Source organism: Prosopis cineraria, unplaced genomic scaffold, assembly GCF_029017545.1.
Source record: "Prosopis cineraria cultivar Desert tree isolate PC_DT_omini unplaced genomic scaffold, ASM2901754v1 PC12, whole genome shotgun sequence".
Taxonomy (NCBI): Eukaryota; Viridiplantae; Streptophyta; class Magnoliopsida; order Fabales; family Fabaceae; genus Prosopis; species Prosopis cineraria.
The window spans coordinates 20,456,823-20,482,702 of NW_026555343.1; the positions used below are offsets into that span (position 1 = coordinate 20,456,823).

A 25,880-nucleotide genomic window follows, 5' to 3' on the forward strand; every position below is an offset into this window, starting at 1 on the left:
TCTAATACATCACTAAGAGGCATGTTGTTACCATTATTGGACAGGTCTTTGCCGATTCTGGTAAGAGCTTCTTCTTGTTGATCTGTTGTAGTAGGTGTTAAAGCAGAAGTAGGCTTCTTGGGTTTTCTTGGAGTTTTGAGCGTTTTTGATGACTGAGAAAGTGATTTCCTACCTTCTCCAATCATAGCTTCTATGAACTTTCTCTTCTTCGTAACCTCGTCATAGGTTTTCTTTCTAGTATCTTTTGTTCTTGCTATCACAGAGAATTTTTAGAGAATTAAAGAATTTAGGTCAAAGAAAGAGATGATTTCTGAGTAAACTGAGATGAGAGAAGCAAATTAAAAGTAATGGGCAAGGAAAATCAAATGCCAAAACGGCTAGAGAAGAATAAAAAAGGTAGTTAAGAATGAAGGATAGTGTAACGGCTATAAAGAGTAATGTTGGTTCACGTGTGAGAATAAAGGTAGACGTGGAAAATTTATATAAGTAAGGCAGGATCATGTGTGAGACTAGACTAGTTTCACATGTGATTTAGTACATTTTAACTAATAAGGTGCTAAATCTCGTCTATGATTAAAAGGTTTCACGTGTGATATGGCAGGCAGAATAACATTGAAAGAATGTATAATAACTACAGGTAGAGTCACGCTTGATCGCAAATTACTTTCACACGTGAAATGACCACAATTGAAGATCATGCTCTTGAGAAGGATTTTGACATAAGTGAGCCTTCTACTATCACACATGATTTTACACTTCTTAGCAAGAAGGATTCACTAAGTGCTATTTCACACAAGCAAGACTAATGTCTTCATGTGTGATTTAGTACTACTCAGTCGTGAAGCTTTCATAGGTGCTACTTTATGTGAATGAGCATATATGTTTCACACTTGAAAATGTTGGCAAAATAAAGAGAAACATAAAAGTAGGTAAAATCACACAAGACATAACACTTATCTTTTAAACAAATTATACTCGATCTTTTAACCTCTTTTAAGATTTGCTTTGATATATTCCAATGAAATCAGGATTCAAAGATTTCTTCTTGAAAAACATCTTAAGGAAACTCCAAAGCATAAGTTACTAAAAGATTCAAAATATAATTTATTTGAATTTAGAAAAACTTACAACTTGTAACCTCCCTGAGGTTAAACCACAATTAACTCCAAATCATAGTAATTTGAGGTTTTAAAAGGATTTCTCAAAATTATTTCATAGGAATCCCAATTTGCCAATTCAAATCTCAAATATAATTTACAAACTCCAAATTAGAGTTTTGAAAACAAAGCAAAAGGTTGTAAGTCAATTGGGACCTAAATAATGAGTTTTAAAACTCAAAAACAAATTCTGTGTAGAAAATGACACATGCACCATGGCTTATGGCCCATGCACTATGGCGTGTCCTTTCTATGCCATGCGTCATGGCGCATTGCATGAAATTTGACAGATCTGTACTGTCATTTGACAGCCCGGGAGGCAAACTTTCAACGTGTCCTAAATCTCCGTCCTATGTCTGATTAAGGTGGTTTCAGTGTCTACACAGAGCTTTTTCTTAGCCCTAGCTAGCACATATTTCACACTCAAATTCATTTTCTATAAAAAGTTGGACACCAAAACCCATTTTGACATGTTTTCATAAAATCTCCCAAATGGGGTACCCTAACTCAACCACATGTGCCAATAGCCTACACCAACCCTCTGACTACACTCAATAGACTCTTGCGGACTCGTGCAACACACTACCCATAATCAAACACACTTATTTCACAAATCACCACTCAACCTTAATTTTCACAAAATATAAAAGGGGAGGAAATATTGCATAAGGTCAACCATTTCATTCCAAATTTCTCAAATTACATATCTTCCTACTTGCACAAGTATTTTGGCCCTATTCATGAGTTCACAACAAAAACTCACTAACCCAGGGCATAAAATACATTAGTTAAATACAAAATCATACAAGTAGTGCACTAATCATGACAATTTATCCTAGTTGGCAATTACATTAATAAATACACATGTAAATAGCAAAAGAGAGGTATAAAGGATTACTTCACCAATCCTAAGCCTCTGTATGTTTTCCCCAACTCGGATCCGATGAGCTAGTCCCTAAAAATATTGAGAATTAAGGGGTGAATACAACCATTCAGTAACCATGTTTCACTTAACCCTTACAATTACATATTAATTGTAAATAGATGCAATTAGGTAAATAAACACATATTTCACATAGCACTAGGCCACAGTTCACAAAATTAACAACTATGTGATCAGTTTTGCCACAAAACACCATAACACATTATTTCACAAAAACATAATATAGGGTCGCAAAAATAATAACCATGCCTTCTTAACACGTGCCGGACCATAAAATTAATAGCCATGCGGCCAGACTTATGTGCATGATCATATGCCAGCCTTATATCCTTCTGTTATTTCTGACACGAAATTGGTGGCTATCTCATGGCTACGTCCTTTATAGACTATCTCAGCCTTTCACTTGTGATGAGCTACTGGACCAGGGTTAACTTACTCACTCATGTAATCTGGTTTCCCCTAATACTAACAACTATGGGGTGTCGTACCCTTAATCTAGCCTCATCATGAACCGATGAAGACTAGTTAGGTTTAAGTCCCTCGTAGAATAAGTAGAATAGTCCTGAAATAACTATGGGACAAGGGCTACCCCCTGATTCCAATGGTTGATCCCAAGGCTAGTTTTCGATTCCAACAGTTACTACCAATACCATGTGGATTTTCAACTAATTTACTCCTCTCCCTAGGTAAACTCCGGCCAATAATCATACTATGCATATTTCACACATAATATGCATTTTCAACAATCATTTCTCGACACATGAACTCACATAACATGTATGCTCACAATCAACCCATATTTCATCACAATTCTCCACCTATAGTAATAAATTACAAGTAATTTCATAAAACATCAAGCATGGAAAAAATCAAGGTTTTCTTTCCAAAACCATTTCACACATCAACACTTGCTAATATGCATAGTCAATTTAATCTGCAAATCACATTTCACAACACAATTAACATTTAACTATAAAAATTAAGTTTTCCCCGGTTACCTCAAACCTTTAAGAAGTCAAAGGTTTACCTCTCACTATAACAACTTCCCAAAGCTTCAACAAGCTCAAATGGTGTCAAAATGAACCTCTCTACAACCATATCACAATGATATTATCATTATCTAGCTCTTGAAACTTAATCAACATAAATTCCACATACACTATTTTTATCGATCTCATAATCAATACCCATTCTTATCCAATGGACTTATTAAGTTTCATTAATGCACATTATCATTATTAACACCTCTAACCATCATTATTGCATATTAACCTCTCTCAACTACCTCATAAATATCAATTTCAGGTATTAAATGCTCCCATGGACCAACCACTTCTAAAATCATCAATGTAGTGTTCCAATACATTAAACAACTCTCATTTAACTTATTTTAACCAATGAAATAGGACCCATACTTCTATGGACTGAAAATCCATCTCCCAACTCAAACCTTAACACAAATCATCACAAATGAGGGAGAGAGAGAAAGAAGAAAGCACCATAATCTTACCTTGGGTGTTTGGGAGCTTCGAACTATCAACAATGGGGCCAAATATCATGCCCTAATAGAGCCAAAACTGAGCTCTTCATTTTCTTCCTCTTTTTCTCTTCTATTTTCACACAGCTCATAAGCTGATTTATCTAATTTTTAGCTGTACTCCATGGCACACGCTATCCTCTGCCATGGCACATGGCACAGAGGAGCCTGTTACATTTAAATTGTCTCTATGTGCCATAGTGGACCAACTATGTGCCATGGCGTATGGCACAGAAAATAATACATCACTTTTTCATCTTCTTTCCTTACTTGGGTGGCCTGCCTTCGATTCAGACCCACTTTTAAGGTTGAAATCACATCAATTATGTCAAGTTAAGCCCCTCTGGCTACATACCTTATTAACTCACTAATTACCCTCATTAATTAATAAATCAAGGTTAAAAATTTTTGGATGTTACACAACTCATTAGGATTTTCCATTCCTATTTCTCTTATGATAAATGTGAATTGTTCTTTAGCTTGGGTTTATGAAATATATTTGCTAGTTGCTCAGTTATAGGTATAAATTCTAGTATGATGTCCTTCTTTTATATATGATCCCTTAAGAAGTGATATCTGATATCAATGTGCTTAGTTCTTGCATGTTGAATAAGATTTTTAGCCAAGTTGATAGTGTTGGTGTTGTCACATCTAATTAGAATTTCCTTGAGATAAACTCCTAAATCTTTCAATTGTTGTTTTAACCATAAAATCTGTACACAATAGCTTCCTATAACATCCTGAATTTCTTAATCCTAAGTTTAGCAGTTAATCAAGGGTGAAGTGGAAATAAGTGTGGGATTAGAGATTTGGATGATTAATTGGTATTTTGACTTGTTTGTGTGTTGTATGAACAAATATAGGTGATAGGAGTGCGTTTCGGATCAAAGCAATTACGCGTGGTAAGAATAAATCTCACTGTGCCACATACCACAGCTTATGCTACATGTATCGTGGCGCATGGATTAGAGATTGCCTTCATAAGTCGTGAAAATTCAAAAATTTCAAAAGAGTAAAATTTAAAAACACATAAGATAGAGAGAGGAGAAGGGCTGAAAAGTCAAGTTATTTTAGAGTGGTGGAAGGTGATTTGGATCGGTAACTTGCTAGGTAAGCTATGTATAACTTTTACCTTCTATTCTACACAAATTTATCTAAAAATGAGTTATAGAGAAATTAAATCAGTGGAATTTGAGGGGTTTGATTCTTGCCCAATAGTAATAAAAAGATTTTTAGAAGTTAAATGAAAGCTTTATGACTAGTTTAGAGCTGAATAGTAAAGCTTTGAACCCATAGGCTCAATTTTAGCCTTTAAAGAGAGAAAGTTAGGCAAAAATCTGATTTGAGTAAAATAAGACCAGTTAGGGTGATGTAAAATAGCAACTGGGTAGTCATGGACTTATAGTGGATAAATGAAAAAGACTTTATAGATGAATATAGTCCTAAGCAGTAAAAATGAGTTTTTGGTTAAAATGGGCCAAATGACTAAAATGTGCCAAATGTATTCAGATTGGCATATTGGATGCGTGAGTAGAGAAAGGAAGCCTGAGATAAGCTTGTGTGATAGTTGAAATCCACGAGTAACCTTTCTAGTGATAGAAGGGTTGAGGCAACTAAATAACTTCCTTTGTTTGACTGTTGATTATAACTATATGTTAGTATGCTAAGTAGTACATGAAATGATTTTTAACTAAGTGTGTTTTATAGCATTGAGTGATTATTGTGTGAAATGACTTTTGGTTGAAATAAACATGAAAATGTGTGTTTTGTAATGAAAAGTATTATATGTATATATTATGTGTAAGAAAGTGTGAAATGGTAAATAGGAACCTTAAATAGTTTAGAAAAGCATGATCATAGGGGTGGGAGTTTACCCCGAGTATTAGAGATGACAAAGACCATATGGCAACATTTCCTTAGTACTCAGTAGGGTGCGGTATTGGAAACAATTCTCCTTAATGCCTCGAATGGTGCAGTGTTGGAGAAGATCTCCTTAATGCCTAATGAGGTACGGTGTTGGAGATGAGAAACTCCTTAGTGTCCTTATGATACGGTATTGGAGTCAATGACACCCTATTATGTGTATTAGGGGAAACCATAGTCTGTATTGTGCATTAGAACATCTTTGGCCGGGTGATTCTAGTATTGTAGGTGAGCTCAAGACTAATGAGAGTGTATATTAGTCTAAAATAAGCCCATGGTTTTTTGTCGAGGTGATTCGGAGGTTTGGTTGGTAGAGATCATTCTAGTATGTATGTGATATGATGAAATATATTAAGACAACATGGAATCCTTTGTGATTAAGGAAAAATTGAGAAAGGAAATGAGATATGTGATATAAATGCTATTTAATGAGATTTTAATAATATATCATGCTTACTTTCATATTGTTGCATATGACAGTCAATAAGAGTGAGTTATTTTGTTATTGAAATTTTTATTTCACCCTCGTGGCTATGTGTTTACAAGACCGGGAAGTGATTAGGGCAAGGGAAGAGAGTTAGGGCCAACTTGAGTGTGAAGCTATATACTCCAAAGTTGTGTAATGAATTGAACTGAGGTTGTATATATGAGTACATATGAGTTGCTATAGGGTTGCGTACATCTATTAAATTGAGATTTTATGAAATCAAGCCCAATTATGTGTATATGTGTTGTTTGAAATAAAGGAGCTATGATTTGAGCATATTGTGTTGAAATGATTTTTTGTGTTGGTGAATGTTAGCCAAGGGAAACATTATGATGAAATGAGTAATTTGGGGGCTAAGATTATATTATGAATATGACTGTATATGTATGAGTTGAGAAATAGCCAAGTGGGCTAAGTTATGCCAAGAAATGGCAAAGTATGTGAAGTTAGTGAATGATGGAAATTGGCTGTAAAAGGGTCAAATTTTGATATATGAGTATGATTGTGATTAATTGAGGTCAACTAGGTGTAGTGGATCCTTGTGGACTTGGTTTAAGGCCTAGTGTGGTTTAATGAGAGAAAGGTATTGATTTGAGCGCTTGGATGTGTTAAATTTTCAGAAAAGGTAACTTTTTGCACCCAAGTGTTCAAATTTTTATCGAACCATTAGATCATGTCTAAACTATCTCATTAGTTAGTATACAAGCTAAGCTTCATGTAGGTGCTTGAATCACTTTGATCGGATGTCATATGTGAAAATAGTGTACGCCAGAAGTTCATCATTTTTGCTTTCAAAATGACACCAAAAAATTGGACAAGCGCACCACGACAATTAGTGACACATGCCATGGCGCATGGCACAAAAAGGGTGAGTGTGTTCCTTTGTGCCACATGCTATGGCACACAGATTGCATGCCGTGACACACAGGCTAATTCTCAGTTTTATTTTATGATGAAATGCATGCCATTGGGATAGGAATGCTAGTAGGTTATGTCCATTATGTATTAGAGGAGTGTATGATTTACTTCTACCATGTATTTCTCTGATTGTATTGTGAATTGATTGATTTTACAAAATAAGTCTTTTATTGAAGCTTTTAAAATGAAATTTGATTATTGTAATTGATGTGAGCTAATGGTAACACTATAATCTTCCCTTATATCGAGTAGATATATAAGAGAAGGTTACACTTCTAGCTGCCAAGTATTTAGCTTCACATGATGATAAGGACACACCATTTTATTTCTTTCTGAACCATGATATTAATAAGCCACTAAAAAACCAACAAGTTCTACTAGTGCTCTTTCTATCTATTTTGTATCCTCCATGGCAGCATCTGAGTAAGTAATCAATTCAAGCTTTCCTCTTTTTAGAAACCATAATCCTAGCTGTGTAGTTCTCTTTTGATACTTGAAGATTCTTTTCATAGCCTTTAAATGTGATTCTCTTAGATTAACTTGAAATCTTGCACACATACAGACACTAAACATGATATTAGGTCTGCTAGTAGTCAAGTAGAGTAGTGATCCAATTATTTGCCAAAATTTTAATTGATCCTCCTTTTTCCCTTTTTTGTCCTTATCCATTTTGATTGATGCACTCATAGGAATGTTACTTGGATTTAAATTTTTGAATCCAAACTTCTTTAGTAATTATTAAGTATGCTTGGTTTGGCTTATGAAGATCCCATCCTTCATTTTCTTGATTTGCAATCTGAGAAAAAAGTTTAGCTCTCCCATCATTAACATCTTGAATTCTCCTTGCATAATCTTGGCAAATTTCTCACAAAGAACCTTATTAGTAGCTCCAAAAATGGTATCATCAACATAAATTTGAACTATAAGGATATCATTACCTTCAATTTGATAAAACAATGTTTTATCTACCATTCCTCTTTTGAAGTTATTATTTAATAGAAAAGTACTTAACCTGTCATACCAAGCTCTTGGTGCTTACTTCAATCCATATAATGCTTCCTTCAATTTGTAGACATGATTTGGCATTGATGGATCGCCAAATCCTGGAGGTTGTTCTACATAAACTTCTTCATTGATAAGTCCATTCAATAAAGCACTTTTAACATCAATTTGATAAAGTTTAAAATCTTTAATGCAAGTGAAAGTAAGTAAAAAGTCTAATAGCCTATAGTCTAGCAATAGGAGCAAAGGTTTCATCATAATCAATACCTTCTTCTTGATTATAATCTTTAGCTACTAGCCTAGCCTTATTCCTTACTACAATACCAATTTCATCAACTTTGTTTCTAAAGACCTATTGCATCCCAATGATAGGATGATCACTTGGTATTTGTACTAAATCCCAAACTTGACTTCTCTCAAATTGGATTAAATCTTCTTGCATTATTATGCTCTAATATTCATTAGTTAAGGCATCTTTAATATCAAAATGTTCAACATTAGAAAAAAATGCACTGAAATTGCATACTTCTCTAAGAAAACCTCTTGTTTTAACTCTATCACCAACTTCTCCAATGACTTGATCAATGGGATGTGACTTACGATATCTCCAACCTTTTGGAAGATTATTTATCTCTCTACTTTGATTATTAGTCATGGTATCATTGTTGGTTTTATTTTTCTCCTTTTCTTTCAGTGAGAGATCATCAAGAGGGAGATTCACATTTTCTTCTTCTTTACTCTCATCTGATAAGGATTCATCAAATATAACATGAATTGACTTTTCAACAGATAAGATTCTTTTGTTAAAGACTTTAAAAGCTTTACTTCTATTGGAATAATAAAGAAATACAACTTCATCACTTTTAGAATCAAACTTATGTAGATTATCCTTACCATTATTGAGTATAAAACACTTATAGCTGAATACATGCAAGTGTGAGATATTAGGCTTTCTTCCTTTGTAGAGCCCTTAAGGAGTTTTGTTCAGAATAGGTTGGATATATGCTCTATTAGTTATGTAACATGCTATACTTATCACATCCATCCAAAAATATTTAGGAAGTTTCTTATCATTCAGCATGGTCCTTGCCATCTCTTCTAGGGTTCTGTTCTTTCTCTCCATAACTCTATTTTGTTGAGGTGTTCTAGGAGCTGAGAACTCATGACTAATTTTATGTTCTTCATGAAACTCAATGAAGTTAAAATTGTCAAATTATCCACTATAGTCACTTCTTATCTTTACAATTTTCAAACCTTTTTCATTTTATACTTTGGCTATAAATGCCATAAAATATTCAAAGGTTTGATCCTTGTGAGACATGAACATAGTCCATGTGAACCTAGAATAATCATCAACTATAATAAAGGTGTAGAGATTACCCCCAAGAGTCTTTACCCTTGAAGGATCGATTAAGTCCATAAGAAGCAATTCAAGAGGCCTTGATGTGGATACTACATTTTTGCTTTGAAATATAGTCTTAGTCTATTTTCCTTCCATACAAGCATCACATAACTTGTTAGCTTCAAATTTTATCTTTAGTAATCTAATCACAAGTTCCTTCTTTACAAGCTTGTCCAATCACTTCATGTTGACATAGGCTAATTTTTGTGCCACAACAAACTTTCATCATTTACAGAGATGAGACACTTTGTGCTTAATAAGTCATCATCACAAAGATTTATTGAATATATATTATGAACTCTCTTTCCTTCTAGAATTATTTTTTCATGTTTGCTCATCTCTCCCAATGCAATGCATAGCATTAAAAATAACCTCAACCCTTGTCATATAATTGACTTATGCTTAAAAGGTTATGTCCTAACCCATCAATTAAATAAATATTATCAATATAAGAAAAGTTAGATGTATTCTTACCAACTTTACCTCTACCAAGGATTCTTTCCTTATCATTGTTTCCAAAAGTGACAATTCCACCATCTCTGTTTTCTACCATATATAAAAACATTGAACTATCACCAGTCATGTACTTGGAGTAGCCATTGTCTAGATATTAGTTTTCATTTATGATTGTCCTTGATACCTGCACAAATGTCATATTTTCTTAAGAACCCAAATTTGTTTGAGTCTTGGTAGGTTAGTAGACCCCTTTGGAACCCACTTCATATTTTCAATCAACTCTTGCTTCCTATGGACACATGACATAGTCATGTGCCCTTTCTTGTTGCAGTAGGAATAAGTAGATTTGGGTGAGTTAGTCATAATGGCAAGAATAAATAAGTTCTTGTAATATTTTTGCTTCTTATTTGATTTATAGCCTATGCTAGCTTTATCAAAAACACTTATTTGTTGACTCAAAATTTTGTTTAAATTATCTCTACCTTTAACAAATTTTATAAGAGTGTTTCTCAAATCTTCTTTTTCAGAAATATGAAGTGAACAATTAGTTGATGAAGTACTCCAAAACAGCAATATTCTTTTTCAAAGCATCATTCTCAATTTTGAGAGATAAATTTTCCTTTTCAAAAATAGCAAGTCTCTTTTTCACTTGTGAAAGATTTTTAACTAGAAGAAAAGATTCACTGTGTAGTTCTGCAAAAGTAGTTTTTATCTCTTTAAATGTAAAATCAAATTTAGAGTTAGAGTCTAAATCATTTACCTAATCTAAATGACTTTTGGCCATCAAGCACAAATTTTCTTCTTCTTCTTCTATGAACTCCTCATTACTATCTCCCCAAATTGAAGAGATAAGCCTTGAATTTTTTGTTTTCATACTTGTAGCTTTTACTCTCTTACTTTAGAGGACAATCAGCCTTAATATGTCTAGGCTTCTTACATTTATAGCAAATTACCTCTTTTTCTTTCTTCTTTGAGAATTTCTTCCTAAACTTTTTCTTTCTAAACAATTTGCTAAATTTCTTGACAAACATAGTCATTTCTTCATTAAAGTCATCACTTTCACTTGCTTTAGAATCATATTCCTCTTTTATCATTTTTAAGGCCAATTACTTCTTTATTTTATCAACATCTTTCTTCAACATAGACATTCTTCCTTCATGCTCGGCAAGACTTCCAAACAAAGCTGCCACAAATCTCATGGAATCACTTTTTGCTTTCTCAGTGGCAGTAATTTTAGGTTGTAATTTAGTTGGAAGTCCTCTCATAATTTTTTGACTTGCTCCTTCTGTGTATACATTTTTCCAAGTGCCGCAAGCTCGTTCATCATGTGAGTATATCTAACTTACATGTCTTTGATGCTTTCTCTAGGCTTCACCTTTAATAACTCATATTGCTGAGTTAGGTGCTCATTTTATTCTCCTTAACTCCTTCAGTACCTTCATGAGCAATCTCTAAAGCATCCTACATTTCTTTTGCAGTCTACAGATTACTTACTCTGAAATATTCTTTTTGGCTTAAGGCACTTGCAATAATCAGCTTTTCCTTGGAGTTGAGCAGCACAAGTTTTTCTTCCTTTTCAATAAATTTACTCCTCTATTTTCTTATAAGTTATCCTTCTATAGTTTTGTCTAGAATATAGGGACCATTTTTGACAATCTCCTATAATATAAGGTCTGAGGCTTTAAAGAATAATCTCATCTTACTGTTCCAGAAAGTATAGTTTTCCTCATTGAATATAGGAGCCCAATTAATTTCAACACCTTTAGGGAGAACACTGTCACCTAAACCAACCATAAGATCCTCTTATATTATTAAGTCTTTTATCAAGAGTCCAAGCTCTGATACCAAATGTTAGGATACGTTGGCACTTAAGAGGGGGATGAATTGGGTGACACATAAAACTTTTTGAAACTAGAGAAGAGTGAAGAGTTAAAGAGTGAAGCAAGAAGATGACACACTCAAGATTTATACTGGTTTAGCTACAAACTTGGCCTACGTCCGATCATCAATATTTCACTTGAAATTTTCAACTAAAACACAAGCTTCAATGGGTTCTTGCCACCATAGTACAACTATCAAGATTAACCTTGTCTTGAATCACTTAACACACCTTGCTACAATTCAGCAAGTTGTTATAACACTTGAAAAATCCTTTTCAAGATTTCTGAGATGATGACAAAAGATTTTTACCGTAAACTCTCTAAAAGAGTAGATGTAAATATAAATGAAAGCTTATAAAACTTTGAGAGCTTTTCACAATTCTTTTCAGGAAAAATGAATGAATACAATATATAAAATCACATTTTGAAAGATCTTTTCATGCACAAATGATATTATGTTCGCTCAAAGATCATTAGTCTCTTTTCTAGTTCAAAATGAATTACTTATATAGTTTTTGGAAGTTGACAAACTGTTGGAACAATGATTCTAATCATTGGTGCATTTTCTTGTGAGTGACTGGTATATTCATAAGTGTTGTTGCACTAAGGAAGTTTCTTAAGGCTGAATGTGACAACTCATGCTTGAACATTTTGTCCTCTCACGTGTGGTTTTGCACTTCTAAAAGATCATTTAGTTCTTGTACTTAATCACGCTTGGTATCTTGTTGCTCTCTCATGTGGTTTTGCACTTATAAATATACTATCATAATAAAGTACTAAAACTTATGAGTGCACCACTTGCTCTCACACATGATTTTGCAAATCAAGAACTATCATCAACTCTTTGTCACATATCACGCGTGAAACTTTTACGTTCTTTTGCATGAAATGGCTAGCAAAATGCCAAGGCTATTCAATGTGATCAAAACTTGTGTGAAACCAAATCTATATCATATGTGAAATTACAAGTGTTGAAGTATAAACTTATCTTATGCATATTCACACATGGAACTCAGTACACCTCAAGCAAGATTTTGCATGATCAAGAGATATAAATTTATGAATCAATGATCATACGTGTAAATAATTTTAGCTTGGCTTAAGAGGTTTTAAGACTCAACAAAAACAATGTATGATTGATAAGTCACATGTGATACCATCAGTTTTTCACATATGGTTTTGCACTCAGTTATATTTTAATAAAGCTCAAGTGATAAAAATTATGTGAACATTGAAGACTTTCACACATAGTTTTCATGTGAAGATAAAGCATAAGGCAACGTACCATACAAGTGCTTAATCACGTGTGAAGCTCTTCTTCATACTCACGTGATCTAGTAGTCAGTGTGCCTAAAATGTAAAAACTCATGAATGACTTATAGAATCATGCATGATTCTACCTTTCATTATGAAAACTTTTTATATGAAAAACTATATGCAAGAGGGCCAAAGTTTGCAAGCTTTAACAACATACTTAGATGAGTCTTAATGCATATAATATGATGCATCCATTTAATAATTTAAGAAAGGTGAATAAGCTCTCTAAGCTTTCACATTGAATCTAAGATAATTTAAAATTACATATCCTAAACTTCTTCATCTTCTCTTAATTCTTCATGCTTTTGAGGTTTTGTCTTCATCCATGATTCTCTATATCTATACACATAACAAATACCTCTTTTATTGGTTTTGTAATCATCAAAACACATGATCCAATAGAGTAGTCTAATGAGACAAATTGGTTAATTTGAACACCTAGGTGCACCTAATTTCTAAAAAATGTAGCTTTTTGCAATCAAGTGTTCAAATTTTGATTGAGTCATTAGTTCATGTCTAACCTTTCTCATTAGTTACCTTATAAAATAAGCTTCATTTAGGCATTTGTATCACTCCGATTAGATGTTGTAGGTAGAAATGGCACATGTCGGAAGTTCACTCTACAAACTGTCATATGACAGCAAGAATTTTTGTCTTATATGCTATGGTGAATGAGACAAAAACGGTAACTCGTGGCTCTGTACCAAATGCCATGGTGCATGTGGTGCATGCCATAGTGGATGACCTAATTTCTGGCATTGTCTCCTTAATTTTAATCCATGACATAGGTGTGATGAATGCATGTGTTTATGTTTCGCTATTCTTTGCTTTGATGTGTTAAGGGTTGTAATGATTTGTAAAACGAAGCCTTAGGTCCCAAGCTTTTCAAACAAAATTTTATTTGATTTCAATTGGGTATGTATGTGGTGATTAGATTAACCCCTTCTAATGTCATGTGGATATTTGGTGGGGTTACACAAAGTATCACCAATAGTCCTAATGTATGTGCCCTAATAGAGAAAATTTAATTTTGTGTCCTTCTTTTTTTACCTTCTTCTCCTCTAATTTTGCACATAGATTCAAACTAGATAAAGTAGAATTTTAGCCATATGTCATGGCGTATGCAACCCTCAGTAGCAGCGCACAGTATCAAGAGGCCTTTCCTAATAAATATGCCTTTGTGCACTGTAATAGACCACACATGTAACATCCTGAATTTATTAATCTTAAGTTTAGAGGTTGATCAAGGGTGAAGAGGAAATTAAAGTGGGATTAGAGATTCAGATAATAAATTAATATTTTGACTTGTTTGTGTGTTGTATGGACAGATATGGGTAATAGGAGAGCATTTCGGGTTGAAGCAAATGCACATGGTGAGAATAAATCTCACTATGCCATGCGCCGCAGTGCATGGACTAAAAATTCACTTCATAAGTCATGAAATTTTAAAAATTTTAGAGGAGAGATTTTGAAAAACACACAAGACGTAGAGAAGAGAAGGGCTAAGGAGCTAGGTTAAGCCATTTTGGAGTGGTGAAAGGTGATTCGAATCAGTAACTTACTAGGTAAGCTACTTATAACTCTTATCTTCCATTCTACACAAATTTCTCTGAAAATGAGTTATAGGGAAATTGAATCGGTGGAATTTGAGGGGTTTGATTCTTGTCTAATAGTAATAAAAATGTTCTCATAAGTTAAATTAGAGCTTTATAACTGGTTTAAAGCTGAATGGTAGAGCATTGAACCTAGAGGCTCAATTTTGGCCTTTAGAGAGAGAAAGTTAGGACAAAAATCTATCTTGAGTAAAATAAGACCAATCGAGGTAATGAAAAGTAGTAACTAGGCAGTTATAGACTTAGAATGGATAAATGGAAAAGAGTTTACAGATGAATATAGCCCTAAGTAGTAAAAATGAGTTTTTGGTCAAAATGAACTAATTGACTAAAATATGCCAAATGTGTTTAGATTGGCATATTGGATATGTGAGTAGAGAAAGGAAGCTTGTGATAAGCTTGTGCGATAGTTGAAACTCACAGGTAACGTTTCTAGTGACAGAAGGGTTAAGGTAACCAAATAACTTTCTTTATTTAACTGTTTATTGTTATTGTATGTTAGTATGCTATATAATGCATGAAATGGTTTCGAATTGAGCATGCTTTATAACATTGAGTGATTATTGTGTGTGAAACATCTTTTGATTGAAATAAGCATGGAAATGTATTTTGTGATGAAAAACATCATATATTGTATAAGAAAGTGTTAAATTATGGAAAGGGAACCTTAAATGGTTTGAGAGAGCATGATCTGAGTGGTTAGAGTTCAACTAAGTATAGGAGATGATAAAGATCATATGGTAAGGTTTCCTTAGTACCTTGTTAAGGTGTGGTGTTGGAAACAATTCTCCTTAGTGCCTTGAAATGTACGGTGTTGGAGAAGATCTCCTGAGTGCCTGTTTAGGTACTGTGTTGGAGATGAGAGACTCCTTAGTATCTTTGTGATATAGGTTGGAGTCAACGACGCCCTATTGTGTGTATTAGGGGAAAACCATAGTTCGTATTGTGCATTAGAACATCTCTGGCTGGGTAATTTTACCACTGTAGGTGAGCTCAAGACTAATAAGAGTGTGTATTAGTCTGAGATGAGCCTATGGTTTTGTGTAGAGGTGATTTGAAGGTTTGGTTGGTAGAGATCATGCTAGTATTTTATGTGATATGATGAAATATCTTGAGATAACATGGAATCCTTTGGGATTGATGAAAAGATGAAAAATAAAATGTGATATGTGATGAAAATACTACCTTATAAGGTTTTAATGATATACTATAGTTACTTTCATATTGTTGTATGTGATAGTCAATAGGAGTGAGTTACTCTATTATTGAGATTTTTATCTCACCCCTAGGGTTACATGTTTACAGGATCAGAAAGTGAATAGGCTAAGGGGAGAGAGTTAGGACCGGCTTGAGTTGTGAAGCCATGCACTTTGAGGTTGTGTAATGAACTGAATTAAAAAGATTGTATATATAAGTGTATATGAGTTTCCATAGGGTTGCATACATACATTGAACAAAGTTTCTGTGAAATCAAGCCCGATTATGTGTATATGTGTTGTTTAAGACAAAAAAGGGCTTTGATTTAAGTATGCTTATGATGAATTGGTTGTATGTGTTGATGAATCTTAAGCTAAGGGAAAATTATGGTGAAATGAGTAATTTAAGGCCTAAGATTGTATTGTGAATATGATTGCATATGTATGAGTTGAGAAATAGCCAAGTAGGCTAAGTTATGCCAAGAAATGGTATAGTATGTTAAGTTAGTAAATTGTGAAAATTGACCTTAGAAGGGTTAAATTTTGATATATGAGCATGATTGTAATTAATTATGGTCAATCAGGTGTATTAGATCCTTTTGGACTTGGTTCAAGGCCTAGTGTGGTCTAATGAGAGAAAGGGATTGATTTGAGTGCTTGGATGCACAAAATTTTCAAAAAAAGTGACTTTTTACACTCGGGTGTCCAAAATTTGATTAGACTATTAAATCATATCCAAACTTATTTCATTAGTTAGTATACAAGTTAAGCTTCATATGGACGCTTGAATCACTCTGATCGGATGTCATATGAGAAATTGGCACATGTCAAAAGTTCGTCATTTTTGCTATCATAATGACAACAGAAATCTGGAAAAGTACACCGCAGTGCATGGTGTGTCACATGCTGTGACACACGACACAGATAGGGCAAGGGTGTGGCTCTGTGCCAAATGCTGTGGCACACTGATCGTTCGCCGTGACGCACGGACCAAAATTTAGTTCTATTTTGTGTGCCGAATTGCATGTAATTGAAATAGGAATGTTGATGTGGGTTATGTCCACTATATATTTGAGGAGTGCATGATTTATTTCCACTATGTTTTTCTCTAATTGTGTTGTGAACTGATCAATTTTATAAAATAAGTTTTCACCCAAAGCTTTTAAAAATGAAATTTATTATGAAGAATGATAAGAGATAGTAGTAACACTGTAATCTTCTCTTATATTGTCTGAATATATTAGAGGATATTACATTACACATGCCATGGCATATGACATAGAGGACTTTTCTTCAAATTTTCCTCTTCTTCCCTTGCTCAGATGGCTCTACTTCACTTCAAACTTGCATTTAGGGCTGAAATCAAGATCAAATACACTTATTATACCCCTTTGGCCACACACCTCATCAATTCACTAATTACCAACATTAAGCTTAATTAATTGGATTTAAAAATTTAGGATGTTACATATTTGTTGTGAGAACTAAGAACCAAGTTCAGTCTCGTAACTCTATTCCTGCACAATGTGTTGCATTTGGTATATCAACTCAAGTAAGTTTCCTCCTCCAAAATCTATCAATAATTGTTGTGATCTCACAAACATAAATTTCCAACAAGTTCTTAGAAATCAATTTATTGAACTGGCTATATGTACCAAAAAGAAACAACCAAACTAATTGAGCAAGCTCATGCCACTATTATTGAAGTTCGAACTATAGTTGTATCAGAGGAAGCTCAGAACACATTCAGAAGCTAATTAAAGCATTAATTGGGCCTCTATTCGTGTAGATGAGCCTTATTCATTAACTTTTGTAGTGACGTGTGTTTTTTAATATGGGTCATTCCCTTGCTAAAATCAAATAAGGACAACATAATCAATTTGTCATCAAGTGATGTGGAGTTTTGTTATTTTTTTATGTTGGTGGAAAATTGCAGAAATCGTTGAGTTTTCTATACAATTGACATATTTGGGAAATCCTTAGTACTGTGCACTTTAGGAATGAAGAGGAAGAAGATAGGGGTAGAGTGAGAGTGGTTTAAATCTTGTTGGGAGAAGTTCTCACATTCAATACTCAATCATGCTCAAACAAAATTGCTTCTAATAAAAGGACACTGTAAAGGGAAAGCTCTCTGGTGCTAGATCCACAAGGAACAGTCTAGATTTGCCGACTGGAGAGACTCTAAGAATTTCACTTGGAGAGAAAAACCACATTAATTTATTAAACTAAACATATTACTTATGAAATAAAACTACTTTATGTACGAAGCATTAATGTGACTTTATCCTCGTTTTTTCCTTTCATTTTCATTCCTTTTATACAGAAATCCTTCCAATCAATCGAGACTAATTCAACATATTATTAGAGAACTTAGATTCCATTGAACCTGGCCATTTATAATCGCCAAGTTTTACGTTTTTTTTTTTTTTATGATCTTCCCATCATATTGCATCCTCCTCAACCCGACAACAAAGTCAATAATTGTTTAGTGATAGTGAAGCCCAAGCATATCAAGTGTATGTGATATTTCATAAAAAAAGAAATAAACGGAAACCTCTTAATGTTTTTTCATGTGGACTAGATTTTTTCTCTTCCCTCTCTCATGAAATAGAATCCGTAAGTCTCTCAACAAAACTACCATCCATGCATCTCCTTTATCAAACACATTAGCTTCGCACAATTTCATCCTCTCTCACCTCACTTCCCACAGTTCTCTTAGCTTTAATTTCTTCTTCAACAGTTCTCAAATACACATCGATCACACAGAAAAACTTCACTCTCTCAAACAGATCTCCAACTTCGAACATGAGCTTCTGCGTTCCCACCTGGGATGTTGACAACAATATTCCCTCAGCCACCAGAACCTCTCTTCCTTCTAACTCCAATTCCACCGTCCCTGATCTCCTCCCCACGTACTGAATCTCTCTTTCTCTATCTATATATATATATATATTGTGGTTCTGTGAGTCTGTTATACTGCCTAGCTGCTTATATATAGTGTTTCTGGTATATTCGTTGCAGGTTTGACTATGAAGTTGCAGAACTTACATGGCAGAACGGGCAGATATGGATGAACGGGATGGGTCTGCCACGGCTTCCGGCGAAGTCCATCAACGCCTGCGTGGTGGCAAGTACAAGGTCCGATCCCTTGACCTCCCATTCAAAGTTTCGAGCAAGTGGCACCTTGGAGTCCATAGTCAATCAGGCAACACGTTTCACCCTGAACTCCAAAACCATGTCGCAAACTCTTGACGAAGACTGCGGCGGAGGGGGCGGTGACGAAGACAAGTTAGTGCCATGGTATGAACCTCAACGAGGCGGCGGTGGCGCTGCTGTATCGAACACCATGCCTATGGATGCCTTGGTTCCTTGCTCGATTCGTACGGACGAGCAGAGTACAGCAGTTGTGGATGAATCTATTGATGGAGGGATTGGCACGCGCGGCACTGGAATGGTTCGCTCAGCACATGTGTGTTCTCGAGGCGGAGACGGCGGCGGCGGCACTGCTGTGAGGCCTACTGGGGTGGCACCTGCTCCTGTAGCCCGCCAGTGGGATCAAAGTTTAAGTGAGAGAGACAGCCATCACGTGACACCGGACGCCGGCGACAGGGAATTGGATGTGGGTTATACTTCTGCTTCGATGGGTTCGCCGGAAAACGCAAGCTCGGTCAGGCTTTACACGAAGATGACCGTCGCTGATGACCATGATTCTGTTTGCCACAGTACACAGGCAATGTTTCTTCGTTAAATATATAAATATATATATATTCATTTACATTGTTGTTTTCTATTATTGGTCTAATTAAGTTTATTAATTAATTTTTTCGTTTTTTAATATATTCTATTAATTAATCTTTATTATAGAGAGAAGAAGATGAGGATGAGGACAAAAAAGAAAGAACGGTAAAATCTTCATCGTCTAATAAACGGCGTAGAGCTGCTGATGTGCACAATCAGTCTGAAAGAGTGAGATCTCGTTTAAATTGGTTCAAATAGATAATTAATTAACCATTATTATTTAATGAAAATTAAAATTTATTTAACTTATTGTTTCATTGATTCATACACATGCTTGTTATTTCAGAAAAGGAGAGACAAGATAAACCAAAGGATGAAGACATTGCAGAAGCTGGTTCCAAATTCCAGCAAGGTAATGCTCCGTTACGTATCAGTTTTCTTCTTCTTATACAGATAACCTTTAAATTGTAAAAACACTACAAGAGTTTCCAAATAACAAACTTCACACTTGTCAAAAAATCTTAATTATAACCTTTAAGTTGAAAAAATATATATAACTTTTTAATTTTACCTTTCTTTATAAATAATGATCATAAAAAATTTATTTAGGAATTTAAATAACAATAAATAATTAGGGGTAAAAATGGACCAAAAAAAAAAAATCAAACTTCATCTCAGGTTAAGAATAGGAAGGAGAATACCCCATGCAAACACACACAAATTCTTGTTATTGTTAATTAACTAAAATAAAGATAAATGTTTAAGCAGGTAATGCGTGCAATCATGTGATCCTACAAAACAAAAGTACGACTTTGTTCGATGCTTTCTCTTGCACTTTTCTTCATAAAGTCTATGTAGAAATTCTTTGTTTTGATCATTTTGATAACTTCCTATACTTCAAATTGTCCAATTTTACACTGTAAAAAGAATAAATGCTCAGATAAAGGGTCTCAGAGAGCAATGGATGAATGTGGTCCAAAGTGTATTGCCAATCAAATCGCAATAATTTATAAAATGTATTATATATATATATATATAGAGAGAGAGAGAGAGAGAGGTTGTGCAAATCCCAGTCCACACAAATTTCCTATCATACTAATTATGACTTGTCACATTTTTGACAGATGTTTAGGGGACAACACTTTCCTGTGGTAGGCCCTTATTTAATCCCCTCTCGATGGCCATTCAACTTTAGCCAACAATTTTTTTTATATTATCATTTTTTTGGGGGGGGGGGTGATAGAGAGAAATAAAAAATGGCATCAATTTATCGACCCATCATTCGCATAATATCAACAGTTAAGAACTTTACGAATTAAATTTTTTATTGAAGAAATATTAGCAAAAAACGTGTCAAGTGATAACTAAGATCCCCTGTCAAAACGTTTTCTCTCATTTCAGGCATACAACTTAGACTTGAGTTACTTAAGAGTACACATGTATCCGATGCTAGATGATTCTCCCAAAAATTCTTTTCAAATACGATAGAAAATAAGTTGCCATAATTCTTAAAATTAAATCATGGATCATTTTCTCTTACGCTACTGTTTATTTTCCCAAATTTATTATAAATGTCTTCTTCTGGTTAGAAATAATATTATTTGAGGTTCTCTTGTGTTAAAACTATAATTTATATGTCATTCATAATTACTCCTTCCATTCTTACATTTTTTAAGATGTTGAATATTAAAAAATATAAAGTATTTTTAATATTTTAAGGTGTAATTATTATGCTTTTTTCAAAGCATTTATAATGAATAAATCACTTTAAATTTATTTTAAAGTAAAACATCTTATTAAATAAAAATAAATAAGGAAAGATGGTGTTAATTTAAAAACAATCAATTGCTTTATTAAAGGGTGATGATTAAAAATAATTTATATTTTTTAATAAAAGGTGTATAATTTTCAACATTGCTAGGAAAAAAGAAAGCCAAAAGTCAATCTCTCTCGATGGTTATCTACTTGCACAGTTTAATTAGCATAATTTAATAACGTAATAATAATTCAGATCAGATTGCTTATAATTAATTAGTGTAGTTTAACTGAACTTTTGGAGCTTAATGGACATAAAGCTTACAATTTTTGTTTCTTCAACATATGCTTTTTAATTTTTCAGACTGATAAAGCTTCAATGCTGGATGAGGTGATAGACTACGTGAAGCAACTTCAAGCACAAGTGCAAATGATTAATAGAATGAGTCTGTCTTCCATGATGCTGCCAATGACTCTGCAACAGCAACAACTTCAACTCATGTCCATGATGACTGCAATGGGAATGGGATTAGGTATGGACATAAACACTATGGCTCGCCCTAACATGCCCGCCGTCCCTCCGATTCTCCACCCTACCGCCACTGCCAGTTTCATGCCGATGCCATCATGGGACGCTTCCACTGGCGGCAATCGACTTCAAGGAGCGGTGCCTGACTTCTTGTCCCAATTCCTGGCATGCCAAACACAGGTCTGAAAATGGTATTGTGTACTATATTCTATAATTTTATGTGCAGATCAATAGCAGGAATGACTTTAACTTCGCATGAACGAGTTTTGATTTTTTCGTTTGCATGACTTTATGGAAACTTGGGTTATATGGAAGTCAGATTCTCTTATTGAACTATGTGCATAGAATGATTTGGGTCGAGTGAGAATTTCAATTTGTTTCTAGTACTGTAATTGGTCTGAAATCTCAACTACACAAATTATTAGGAAGAATTTATGGCTTAAGTTTTATACTGTGTGTCCAATGTCTAGTTTATACCTAAACAACATTGAAATCATTTCATTATGTATTTGGATAAATGAGGATTTGAATTTGAATTTGAACCAAATTTATTTTTATTTTATTTTTTTATAATTTCAAATTCCTTCCATACTCTAATCATTTAAAATTTCAATAACTTCAAATCTTTTCTTCTTTTCATATTTTCACAACTATTGATGCCTCTATAACTCTCATATCTTTTATTATCCTCATTATCATTTCTTCCATTGATTGATAAATAGAGATAAACTCATCACTTCCTTTTTTTTTTTTTTTCAAATCTCAAAACTTCATCATCTCTTTTACTCATTTGAAGTTTTTTAAACTATTCAAATAAAGGATTTTAAATTTATGAATTTCAAACATGAGATTTGAAATTCAAAGATTTTATATTAAAATGCAATTCAAATTCACCAATCCAAATGCTATCTACATGTCTTTAAAATAACTCATCTTTATATAACATACACCCATAGTGTACGCACACGTATAAATATATTAATTTCTGATCTTATTTTCACCATTTCATTGTCATATGATGTTATTGATCAACACACATGATTAATTGATTGCAGCCCATGACCATGGATGCATACAGTCGGATGGCTGCAAGTTATCAGCAAATGCAGCAAGCTCCAGCATCAAGTTCCAAGAACTGATCTTTCTGGTGTTCTTCTGATCTGTGTTGTGAAACTATTGTTACAACCATAATAGCTAAAAAAGTTTGTAGCTTTTTCTGCAAACAAGATGTGTATATCAATTAGTTATAAGTTAGACATGTGAACCGAAATGCGACATAGCTTCTTATAGGTTTTATATATTATATTGACATTAATTCAAATAGTGTGGCTTTGAAAAAGGGAAAAAAAAAAGTAAGCACTACTGAACTCAGTTGGTTAATTTTAGTGCCTCTTTTCCCTTCATAAACTGCTTGAAATTAGTGGATTTGAGTTATATATACTCCTGCACAATTGTATGTTATGGTATTTTTATTGAATATATATAACTGAGCTTTATCCATTCCTATTTCTGTTCTCCCTCACCAAAGTTGCATGTTAAAAGACACTTGTTCTATGCTTGAAATGATGACTGTACTCTTGTTGCACAAAACAGAAAAGAGAGTATATTCAAAATTTCAGAACTTCTATGCAAGAATATTGAACATACTGCTAAAAAATTTAAATAAATTTCTGATGGGTTCGTGGATTTGTAATCAAACGTGCTACTATATCAATGCTTGTCATGATATCATGAATAAAAAACATGCAAAGTTACAGGGTAATTAACTATGTACAATGATAAAATAATCTTAGAGTCGAGCAAGGTTTTATAAAATAAAAAATGACTCGGGTGTACTATTTTAAAAATTTTGTTAATTACGCAGGCATCGTTTTCAAGGATTTTGTGTTTTTCCTGCCAGACAAACATAATTAACCAAATAATAAGTATTATCCTTGCTTTTTGTTTAATCTCCATATATTATAGTTAAATAATTGAGAACACATTACTTTTGATCCTTATACTCTATTCGAGTTTTGTTATAGATTCTACTACCTTTTTTGATGTTCCAAGTTCTCGTACTTTTCTCCATCTATATAAGAACATTGACATAGCACAAACGATGTTAAAATAAAAAAATATCATTCAAGGACTATTGAGGGTATTTAATATCAATTAAGAATTATAAGATTCTGAAATATCACTGTATGATTATGGACTAATTTAAAAATAATTTTTGATTAGAAAAAACTATAATACCTCTGACTTTCTTTTTAATTGACAAGAAGCCATTTGGTAATTAACAAGTACCTATTTGCATTTAACAAGAAGTCATTTGCTAATTAACAAGTTCTAAAAGCTAAAGAAAATGGGTTGTATGAAGGGATAAGTGTAGATTATGTGTTAACAAGTAGTCATACATTAATTAGCAAGTACCCATTCGCATTTAACAAGCAACCATTCTATAATTTACAAGTTTTAGTAAAGTAAAAGAAAAACAGGGGTATTATAGCCTTTTTCTATTTAAAATTATTTCCAAATTAGTCCTTTTGGTCTTGTAGTGATATTTTAGATTATTTGGTTCTTGTTTGATATTAAATTTTCTTAGTAGTCCTTAAATGATATTTTCCCTATTAAAATTGTTGATGTGTCCACTAACACCAATAATTAAGTTTGTGCTGATATGTTAAATAGGCTTTGAGCTAAACTTTTTAAATAAGCAAAATAAATTAAAAAACTATATCAGATAAGAAAAAGGCGAACTTGGATTTAAAGAAGAACTCTCAATTTAAAATATCCATAAAATATCTCAAAAAAATTCTAAATGTTTTTAATATTGATTTTTTTTTTCAAACTTTAAGACTTGCAAATTTTTTTAAATAATTGAGTCTTATACATTTATTAAGTATCCTAGAAATATATTTTACATTTTATATAATATAAAAATAATTAATTTTAAAGTAAAAATTGAATTTTTTTAAAATAAAAATTTGAGTATCAAAGCTAGGCTTATCTATTTAGAATTTTTTTTTAAGTTCAAGCTTATTTGGGCTTAAAACTAAAAGCTTGAAGGGATAAAAGGAAAGGACGATGGGAGAATCTGAAGCTCTCAACTTGATGTCCTTCCAACTAGAGCCAGTGATTTAGTTGGACTAGGTTATTCAAGCTAGCTCGAATAAGTTCAAACTTATAAAAAAATAATTTTTACTTTAAAATTATTTATTTTTATATTATAAAAATTTTAAAACATATTTTTGGATACATACAATTAAAAAACGTAGAAGACTCAATTTTTTAAATTTTTTAAAAAAATTGCGGGTTTTAAAGTTTAAAAATCAAGATAAAAATATTTGTTGAGATATTTTATAGATATTTTAAGTTGAGATTTATTTTTTAAACTTTAGTTAGCCTTTTTCTATCTGATGTAGCAGTTTTTAAGTTATTTTTCATATTTAAAAAGTCCAACTCAACATCCACTTAACACATTAACACAAACCTAACAGTGTTAGTGGATATGTTAGCAATTTTAACACAATTTGTGCTAATGGAAAACAGTATAGGGACCTAAAACAAAAAAAATGCAAAGACTTATAACAAAACTCGAGAAAAGTATAGAGATCAAAAGTAGTAATTTTCCTAAATAATCAATACAAAAGTAACATATAACCTTTCCCAATATTCACTCAATATTAGGAAGGGTTAACTAAATTATTACATCAATCACACCAATCAGTAATCAAAAACTTTATTTGAAAAGTTTGGGCCCAAGACTCATTTTACAAAATCATTACATTCATAACATATTAGAGTAATTCACAACGAAAAGTAAACGGTTGCATCCATAACACTCATTGCATGCATTTACAATAAAGAAACAAAGTATGATTCAATGTCATGCATTGTGGCATGCAATACATGCACTGCAGAATGTGGCATAAAGTCATACACTTGACCTTCTATGTCATGCACTGTGGCATGAGATGCCTTACGCCACAGCCAGTCTAGATTTTCTGCTATCAGTTGACAATAAAAATGATGAACTTCCAAC

At 33.2% G+C, this 25,880-nt stretch overlaps 1 protein-coding gene across 2 annotated transcripts; it reads left to right on the plus strand.

The window, feature by feature from the left end:
- The first annotated feature begins 18,410 nt into the window (after positions 1-18,410).
- Positions 18,411-23,359, plus strand: LOC129287885 (transcription factor UNE10-like). 2 transcript variants are annotated; one of them, XM_054924152.1, is made up of 6 exons: positions 18,411-18,743; positions 18,853-19,561; positions 19,696-19,797; positions 19,916-19,981; positions 21,689-22,044; positions 22,909-23,359. In XM_054924152.1, exons 1-5 carry the CDS (start codon positions 18,637-18,639, stop codon positions 22,037-22,039), a joined length of 1,335 nt encoding a protein of 444 aa, XP_054780127.1. In that variant the 5' UTR covers positions 18,411-18,636; the 3' UTR covers positions 22,040-22,044; positions 22,909-23,359. The 2 variants fall into 2 exon arrangements, with proteins under 2 accessions (XP_054780127.1, XP_054780126.1); XM_054924151.1 differs by having other exon boundaries at positions 18,415-18,743; positions 21,689-22,033.
- Positions 23,360-25,880: the final 2,521 nt, after the last annotated feature.